The sequence below is a fragment of the Acipenser ruthenus genome, chromosome 13 (assembly GCF_902713425.1).
Source record: "Acipenser ruthenus chromosome 13, fAciRut3.2 maternal haplotype, whole genome shotgun sequence".
Taxonomy (NCBI): domain Eukaryota; kingdom Metazoa; phylum Chordata; class Actinopteri; order Acipenseriformes; family Acipenseridae; genus Acipenser; species Acipenser ruthenus.
This window is the reverse complement of record NC_081201.1, coordinates 22,433,423-22,443,541: the sequence shown is the minus strand read 5'-3', so window position 1 is coordinate 22,443,541 and position 10,119 is coordinate 22,433,423. Positions and strand designations below refer to the sequence as shown.

General features: G+C 38.6%; 1 protein-coding gene across 1 annotated transcript; it reads right to left on the bottom strand.

The window, feature by feature from the left end:
- Positions 1 to 3,351: 3,351 nt before the first annotated feature.
- Positions 3,352 to 7,552, bottom strand: srgn (serglycin). Its single transcript, XM_034031835.3, has 3 exons — positions 7,358 to 7,552; positions 6,233 to 6,374; positions 3,352 to 4,552 (listed from the first exon to the last, which is right to left on the bottom strand). Exons 1-3 carry the CDS (start codon positions 7,446 to 7,448, stop codon positions 4,246 to 4,248), a joined length of 540 nt encoding a protein of 179 aa, XP_033887726.1. The 5' UTR covers positions 7,449 to 7,552; the 3' UTR covers positions 3,352 to 4,245.
- Positions 7,553 to 10,119: the final 2,567 nt, after the last annotated feature.

Here is a 10,119-nt window from a genome sequence, read left to right as displayed (position 1 = left end):
TAGCCCGTTGACACCTGTTCTGAGTTGGTGTGGAGAATTGCTGAGGTGAAAAAAAAGAAGTATAGTAACTATCCCAATAACCACACTGTCACTTCTGAAATGCGTCAACATCTGCAACAATACCACATCCCTTGAATGCTGGCATAAGCAATGGTTTCCAAACACCACACACACCATGTAACTGACTGAATAACATTTTGCCAATGTCAGTCTCAACGATGACGGCTGTTGACTGGCAGTGATGACTCATCAGTATAAAAAGATACAGATCACAAGGAATAGGCTATTTTCATTGACAATACTTAAACAAATATAATCATAAAATATAGCGATTTTTTAAATGCATTTAAAATCTTATAGTACATCTTCATTCAACAAAGTTCCCGACTACCCGCAGACGCTGACCTTTCTGTGACGTTTCTGATGACTCAACGCAGAGGATAAGGTTAGGTATGAAGCCAAAGTCACCTACACTCTTAAGGCCACCCCTGTATTTAATATTAGGTTCACCATCTGCAGATGCAAGTGTAAAATGACCTCTCTCAACAAGTATGTTGGAGGCTTGGTGGTCCATTTATTTAAAATAAAGGACTTGTTACCAGGAAGTTGCTGGTTCAATCCCAGGTCAGCCATTGACTCACTGAGTTTGACCCTGAGCAAGTCACTTAACCTCCTTGTGCTCTGTCCTTCGTATGGCAGTAACTACATACATCCCCCACCACAGCTGTGTTTTCAAAATGAAAGCTGGAATGATGAAAAAGGTTGGTGATCATGACATATATCAGCAGCATGTACAGATTATCATAGAAATGATTAGTTTAATTTAAATCAGATAAATGGTATTTAAGCACTAGATAAGCACAAATAAGGGGTTAGTATCATTGTAAAGCATATTAAAATGACTGATACAGCGTATGTGGAATAACTTCTTGTGTTAATTAGTGAAAATACATTGGCTAAAATTCTATGGTATTTATATTTAAGAAATTGAAAGGCCACCCACTGGTAAGGTCAGATTGTGATGGTCCCTTGACTGGCCTTTAGTCCATAATTTTTTTAAATTTTTTTATTTCTTAGCAGACGCCCTTATCCAGGGTGACTTATAATTGTTACAAGATATCACATTATTTTTACATACATTTACATTATTTTTACACATACAATTACCCATTTATACAGTTGGGTTTTTACTGGAGCAATCTAGGTAAAGTACCTTGCTCAAGGGTACAGCAGCAGTGTCCCCCACCTGGGATTGAACCCACGACCCTGCGGTCAAGAGTCCAGAGCCCTAACCACTACTCCACACTGCTGCCCTAATTACTGTATTCTTATGAATTAATTTAGCAACACTCTCCAAAAGTCTAGAAATAAAAACATCAGGCATGTGGAATTCCACTTTCTAAACAACTCAGTTGGCATTTATTTTCTTTCAGAAAAAAAAGGCAAATCTGGACTCAATGACTCTGAGAATCTAGCCCAGTGTTGCATATAAAAATATGTAGCACTTGGGATTTTTATTCATTTGTTTTTTGCTCAGAGAGAATGGAGAATGCAAGCATATTTTATCTCAAGCACAGAGACGTGTCAGAACTACATTTTGTGGTTTAAGATGTTTTTATAGTTCACAGTTCTTGGTGTATCTCGTGCACATCTATTCATAGAACTTACTTTTCTGTATAAAATGGAAAAAAAGCTGCAAATCACATCTCAAGGCGCCTTTTACACATGTCTGTGGTACTCATAGAACATTCATTCTGATACTTTTGTACGCCACAGCAAAGTTTCAGAATATTTGATGTTTTCAGCAGTAAAGATGAATAAGCATTTTTGAGAATTACCAGACATTAGTCAATTTACTGGAAGCAGCAGCTACTTGAAGCTCGTAAGCAATGCAAGTAACTTTGGGGCTTCTTAAGTGTATGACAAAATAAACTCCTGAGTGGATAAACAACGAGAACTTATCGTTGTGAAGTAAAAATAGAACAACATTTATTTCAATGTACATTTGACATTTTTTCTTTATTTTTTTGAACAAGTGTAGATAATGTCAAATAAAAGTACCAGTATTATCCAGATTTGATTAAGTCTTCATTATTATTAGGATGAAATTCCGATGGGAATGGGGATATAGTGGAGGAGGTTGTACATCTGTGTGTCACACTTCATACATTTTCCCACTTATCCATGAAACTTGGTATTAACATTATTTGGCATAAGTTATTGAGAATATCAGATTCTGGAGATATAGAGAGGTGTCTGCCTGTACATCCATCCATCTGTATGTCACTTACATTCTTGCATATATCTGGAGAACCACTTATCCAATTGTCATGAGACTTGGTAGCAACATTATTTGTTTACGTTATTGAGAACATTGGATTCTGGGGCCAAAGCCAGTTTAGGTCTGTGCTCACATGTAAATGGAGTGGCTCAAATGAGAAGAATCTTTTAATCTGATCGACTCTTAAGCCAGCTCAAGTCTGAGTTGTAAGTGTAAACGCACCTTTTGAAAATCCTATTCTCCGCTGCCCCGAATGACTAACATCATTAGAAGACTATCATTATGGCCTGGGCCTCTCTCAAGCAGACATTGAATTGTGTCCAATTGTCTATCGGTTTTGTGACGCAGACAGTTTATTATACAACAAATCTAAGATGCCTTAACGCAATGCATCTAAAGCCCCTTTCACACTGGCACCTACCTGGGTCCGGACCCGGGTTCTGGCTACCCGGGTCACAATCCTACATAGTGTGAAACCACGTACCTGAGTCATACCAGGGTTAACCAGGGTCCCAGTCACCCACTTCAGGATGTGGGTCGACATGCTTTGACCCGGGTTGAGCGAGACAAAATGCATGACGGCCATTCGTAAGCCGACGAAATAACAAGCAGCCACGCCTGCGTGAAGGTTTCACTTCTGCAAGGAACATTTTTGTTTATTCTGTTTAGCCACATTTTTGTTGCTTGAGATGCGCCATCGCCAGATTGCAGCAGGGATGTAGAAACATTTGCTCTAATTAAAATGTGGCCGACGGTTCAATCCAGAGAAGCTTGGATGGAAGCGTCTGTAACAGGCTGCTGCCAGGTCATTGATACGCATATTGTTTACTTGCGTCTGTCACCCAGATCAACCCTGCTTTATGAAAAGCAATGTGAAATCACGTACCCGACCCGCATGACATCGGGTCCTGACCCGGGTAGAGCATGCCAGTGTGAAAGGGGTTTACACTTAAGTATTGAAGTATACACAAACTACATATTGTGGGGTCATGACCACGGGGCATATTGGGAAAGCACGCATATGTGGAAATTAGAAAACTCCTCCGCATTAATTATAACTGACACCACAATTCACTTTACAGACTTTATTGGCATAGTCGTTAAGGCACTTTTAAAACATAATCAACAATAGTATTGTTTCCCATTTTCACAAGTGTATAGCCTGGTGTAATTGGGTTTCTATGTTTAATGTTATTCGATAAAACAGAATCATTCATGTTTAACACTGTAGATAAGGTGGAAAGTGTTTCAGTGGTATTGTTTATAGCCTTACTGCATCAAGAAAATAAAATTTGTACTTAACAGTCAGCCCATTAGCGGACATACAGCAAAAGCATTTATTTTGTGAATTGTATCTTGAATGCAGTGATATTCAGTAGGTTCCTTGGTTATAGCAAAGTTTTTGTCATCAGTTTTTATGAGACATCACCACTGGTCCCATTGGAGATACAGCGATTGGAAAGTGTTGTTCTCTTGACCAATAATCTCAGACAAGCATTTCAAGGTAAGATTCACAAAATGAATGCATAAGATTGACAACACGTCTCATTCCTATGATCTGCTATCCAGAAATTACACTTTAAGGGGAAAAAAATAAACTACATGTTTGGTATAAAAACATCCCCACTAAATTAAATAGTATCATGTATTTTTAGAAGCATAAGCTTTATACCCCTCGCTCCAATATACATCTCACTTGTGTTCTATATATTATATTTAAATTGTTATTTTCTTTAAAAATAAAAATAGACAAAATATATATTTTACTACTTCATAGGAATATATTTCAGTCTACAATTTGGCGAATTTCGGAACACGCAGTTTTTGCAATTATAGCTGGGGGGGAACTAAAACAATAACCCAAAGCAATGCTTTTAATCCTGAGAGATAGGTAATAGAAAAGCGTGTGGTAAAACCACACAGCATAACTAGCGGAAACCTTTCATTGCATCATGAAGATTATTTTACAGGATAAACCCCTCTTCATGGAGCTTTAGATTCTGAGGGTGGTTTTGCTTGATTGGAACTCTGTCACGAAAGACAAATTGGGAATAATCAACGTCGCCCCCTTCTGGTGTGGCCAGGAAGTCCTCTGTGTAGTCAGCACTTCCTTCTTCAGGCTCTGCAGTGCTGCCGGCTATCAGGAGATCCTCATTCCACTGACTTCCTGAGCCAAGTTCGATTGGCATGTCCTCCTGGAATTCCCCAGAATCATCTCCGGACTCTTCAAAAGTCAGTGCCGTCTTGTCTTCAACTGGCTTTTTGTTCATGCTGAAAGAGAAGGAAATATGATTGGGTAGTTATTATAGATCACATATCTCAAATCAACCAATCACATTGAAGTATTTGCCAAAACGCCAGTACACGTCATCCTGTGCATAGAACACCACACCTATACCTGGTACCTTTTGTAAAATGGATCATACTGTTAACTTTCTTTATATTTTGATGAACTTGACACTAGTTTTGCTGAAGAATATATTACTGAAATTCTAAATAGAAAAGCATTTTGTTTTTAATAAATAGTCTCACCCACAACGCAGCACCTGTAGGCCTACACAGATTATTTTGTGACCATGGCAGTTGTTTCTGGACTGAACCATTTCACGACTTGGTGGGGAGGAAATCCTCTCAACCAAACTGCACAAGAGGATATCTCTTATAAAAGAAGAGTCACCCTACACACAACATCTCTAATATTAAAGTACAAGTGTGTATTTTTGTGTTAAAATGAAAATTGCTAGCATGGTCTAGATTTAAAATATCATCAGTAATTAGATCAATTCAATTCCTCTAAATGTTGCCAAAATAGCTGCCAGAAGCTGGTCTGTGGTAACAGCACAGCAGAGGCTTATGAGCACTTCAGCTGTGTCTCTAGTGAAAAACTGTGAGACTGTGAGATTTGCATCATAACTGAAAATAAGTAAGCCACAGATGTAATTTTAATTCAAAGTCCATTACACGGTAACACCACACGAAACTAGGCACCCTCACGAGACGATTTCTTCTCAAGTATACTGTAGTAAAATAGGATTCTGCAGCCTTGAGTAAACATAATCGTGATCACATAACAAGTTGCTTACCCACGAGGACTTGTTTGATTGCTTTGATGTATTGTCCTCAGTGACTGAGCACCACTGACATTAGTATACTGTATTTAAACTGCTGATGTGTGGAGGCGCTTTTGCTAATTGTAATGTGATGCGGCCGAGGGCAGCGTAAGTGATCAGACTGGAGTCTTGATTTACAGTTTAAAACTGGTGTTGGTTTTATTTTTCTTACTGTGCGGTGGGAAAATAACTACTAATAAAACAAAACAAAATAAACCTAGCTCTCAGCTGGAGCAATAACTGAACAATACTTTGTGTGGTCCCTGTCTGATGTCAGGACGGATGAGCCGTTTACCCAACTAAACAAATACAAATCAAAACAGTTCATACATTCCCCCCCAGAACTACACATATACTGTGACTGCTTTACTTATTTGCACAGCACAGTACTGGAACAAACAGATCTCTTACTCACTCTGGTTTCGATTTCTTTCTCTTACTTCTGCTTCCGCAATGCACGCACACTTCCACTTCCACACTCCTCTATACCCCCCACCACAAAGCTATCGGCTAAGCCCTTTTTATTGAGGTATCATTAACTTTAACAAGCAGTTAACCAACTGACCATTATCCTTAATTTGTTAAGGAAACAACTATGGATTTTCCAGAGGCGCGCATACATGCGGGAACTTATGACATCTAGTGGTCAACCCTTTACACTGCAGGGAAGCTCTTCTCAAACTAACATACTGATTCTGCAGCACTTCACCACAGTAATCATATTTTTAAATAATCAACCGCTTATAAGAATCAATCATCCGGGATGGATGTGATTCTTCTAAATGGAGTGCACACACATATATATATAAATAATATATATATAAAGCAGGTGTGTTCTTACAGGTCATGATCAGCGTTGGGTGAAGGTATTTCAGCTCCGGACTTTGGAAGATCAATCCAAGGACCGCTTTCTTCCACACAGTTAGGGTTTTTAGTGTCCGGTTTGCATCGTACCCACATATATCTCCCTTTGGATGGGGCAGCTTACATAAGAAAGAAAGACACAGGCGTTAATGTTTTGTCAGACTATCTGGCTGTCTTCTTATGATTATAACAATCTTATACCGACCATAGACAATGGTGTGAGTTTAGTCCATTTTTACCTAAATGTTCTCTTACTTCAGTGTACAGTACTTTATAAGAAGACTGAAGGACTGGTTTTAAATCTCCAAAAGCAATTTTTCCAAATTATGTTTTTGTTATGGGAGTGACTCGCAGAAATCTACTTGGGATGGCTTATTACCAGTATAAATTCTACTACCAGTATGACCTCTTCCCCTCCCCTCTCCAAACAAGATTAATGCCAGTAGTTTAACATTAGGGTTAAAGAAACTAATAACCTTGCATCCTGAGAAAGATAAACGACTATTTTGGAAAATATTTTGTACAGCTATACGGCAGGAGCGAAATCAGCCAAGTGCCAGTATAAACTCTACTGCGTACAGAGTCATTTTACAGGAAACACTAAAGAGTTGCTATTATATCTGTTACAACAACAACCTTCTTAAATATGTAAACCTATTGTTAATTTATAAATTAAGTACCGCCATTTACTAGTCGCTGTACGTATCGATTGTGAAATAATAAAGGAAACACCCCCGTTTCTTCTTTCATCAGCTACCAAGAAAAAAATAATTAGCGCTTAGAACAGAACGGTAGCCCATCGTATTTGGATGTGGATTGTTTTTAACTAACTTATAGTTTCCTAATATTTCGAATAGACGTTTCTAAAACTAAACACCAATAAAAAATATTTTTTAAAAAATTACTATTTTTTTGTTTGACTTCCAACAAATGCAAGCTTCAGGGTGTCTAATAAATACATTATTATTATTAATTTTTAATGACCCAGGTATTTAGCTCTAGAACAAAAGCCGATTTTTTTTTTTTTTTTTTTTTTTTTTTTTAAATAACCGGTAACAGAATTCCAAGCAGTTACAAAGTTTGGACAATATACAAAACTTACCTTGTACGGTGTATCCCAGAAAGAGGATTAAACCCAAAGCCAGCAGAATCCTCTGGTTGGATTTCAAAAGGAGCTCGGTGTAGTTTCTCATGTCTCGCTTTACCGTGCTCTCTGCCAAACCGTGTGAAAACTGTTCGACTCACTATCGAAATAAACTCTGGTCAGCTTTTATAATATCACTCAACCCCAATCCGGCAGCAGACGTGCGTCACAGCCTGTTTCCTGCAAAACCATCATCAAGTTTAGAAATAAGTGTTGCACTGCAACCTTTTTTTTTTCTTCTTTTAGAGACGCACATAATAAAGTACCGTAATGAAACTATAGCTGGTTGTTTCCTCTGTCCTAATTCTAAAGCGCCCCACCTTTTTCCCCCAGAAAAAAAAAACAAAACTTCATGTTGATAATCATGGCACCAGAGAAAATGCGCTGAGTTCACTTAACTACGCTGTTTCGATATTGAGCAATCTTCCCGTTTCCCTATAGTGATTTATATTAAAAACGTTTAACAGGAGGAAGTGGCTAATTCTAATGGTTTAAAATCTACTTCCTTACCTTATTTAGCATTATTAGATGTTCCGCTTTTCTTGTCCGGAGACCTAATGTTGGTTTGTTGTATTTATGTATCAATTTAGAATATGCAGATATTTAATAGACAATGCTATCAAACGGGGTAGGCAATGTCAGCATTGAGTCCGGTCTTTAACTGATTAACCTCTGACCTGGTTCTAAAGCAATGTATCATTTATTTATATCTATCAAAACTGCAATTTTAAAGGACACTCCAAGACCAGATTTGCCTACCACTGCTATAAAAATGCGGCAATCACCACACACAAAAAATAAAATACCTGGAAGTTATTATTCCCTCTAAGCTTGCCTTATTTTATGTGTACATAGAGAACTACTTGTTCAATTGTCATGACATTTTTTTTTAGCATACATTATTGTAAGTATCAGAATCTGGGCACAGATTCTGAACAATGTTGTATTTATCCTAATGCTGGCACTGTCATCTTGAACAGGATATATAATGGACATTGCTACAAGTCTGTTTAACAGCTAACACAGTACACACGCACACCAAAAGGTAGTTTTTAACTGGCCCAAGGTATGTTTCTGTATCTTTTATTACATGTTATTCCCCCTTTGTGGTGAAAGTTACCAGTGGGTTGACACTGAGAGGTCCTACTGAAACACAGAGAGGGGGTGGTGTTCTAGGTGACCCAGAACTGTACATAAAGGGTTTTTACCATTGCAACTGTCAGCACTGCCCTTAAAAGTTTCTCAGTGCTTAAGTGTTGTTTTCTGAATTAGTTTTGATTTCGAATGATCATGAGTTGTTGTTTGTTTAAACAAATATTGAACATATAAGTACATTACCAAATTAGTCCTGCTAAGAGTCCCAAGAAGACACTTCATTTTCAACAGGGTCCTGGTTTTTGTGTTGCACTTTAAGTATTGGGTAGGGTTCTCTTTGTCAATTTTTAATAATATAAAGACTTCTCTCACAGCTTACAACAGCTTCTGTGCACAGTTTGCTTGTATGGCTTTTGTGTGGACAATAAAATGTTGTCCTTCAAGTCCAAATTATTTTAATTGGGTTAACAGTGAACAGCTGAATAGAAGGGGGGGCTTACATAACATGTTCCCAAGTGACTCACCAGTTTTCTACATTAGCAGTAATTCCAAGCTTTTTTTATTTAGAGGGAGCTGGAGCTGAGATCACCAATGTTACCACAGGTTTAGAAGCCAATATCTCTTAATTCTGTATTCTAAAAGCTGCAGATCCCGTGGCTTAGAAAATACCAAAATACTGAAGACTTGCCTTGGATGATTTGTGCACTTCAGTAATTTGTCTGGCTCCTGTGAAGAGTAGAACAAAACTGGGTTACACAAGTAGTAACTCTTCACAGTTTAGTAGCTCTTTATCTCTCTTTTCCACTGTACAACCAAGCTGTGCCGGGGCCCGATCCATGCAACTGACGTCACGTGCAATGAACGTGTCGAGTAGTATGTAGATGATGCGGTAGTAGGAAGCTCTGTGTTTGAGTTGAGAATGGCGGATCCAGTGGTTATGGTTGTATTTGAGTTGAGAATGGCGGATCCAGTGGTTATGGTTGTGTTTGAGTTGAGAATGGTGGATCCAGTGGTTATGGTTGTGTTTGAGTTGAGAATGGTGGATCCAGTGGTTATGGTTGTGTTTGAGTTGAGAATGGTGGATCCAGTGGTTATGGTTGGTGTTTGAGTTGAGAATGGCGGATCCAGTGGTTATGGTTGTATTTGAGTTGAGAATGGCGGATCCAGTGGTTATGGTTGGTGTTTCAGTTGAGAATGGCGGATCCAGTGGTTATGGTTGTGTTTGAGTTGAGAATGGCGGATCCAGTGGTTATGGTTGTGTTTGAGTTGAGAATGGCGGATCCAGTGGTTATGGTTGTGTTTGAGTTGAGAATGGCGGATCCAGTGGTTATGGTTGTGTTTGAGTTGAGAATGGTGGATCCAGTGGTTATGGTTGTGTTTGAGTTGAGAATGGCGGATCCAGTGGTTATGGTTGTGTTTGAGTTGAGAATGGCGGGTCCAGTGGTTATGGTTGTGTTTGAGTTGAGAATGGCGGATCCAGTGGTTATGGTTGTGTTTGAGTTGAGAATGGTGGATCCAGTGGTTATGGTTGTGTTTGAGTTGAGAATGGCGGATCCAGTGGTTATGGTTGTGTTTGAGTTGAGAATGGCGGATCCAGTGGTTATGGTTGTGTTTGAGTTGAGAAT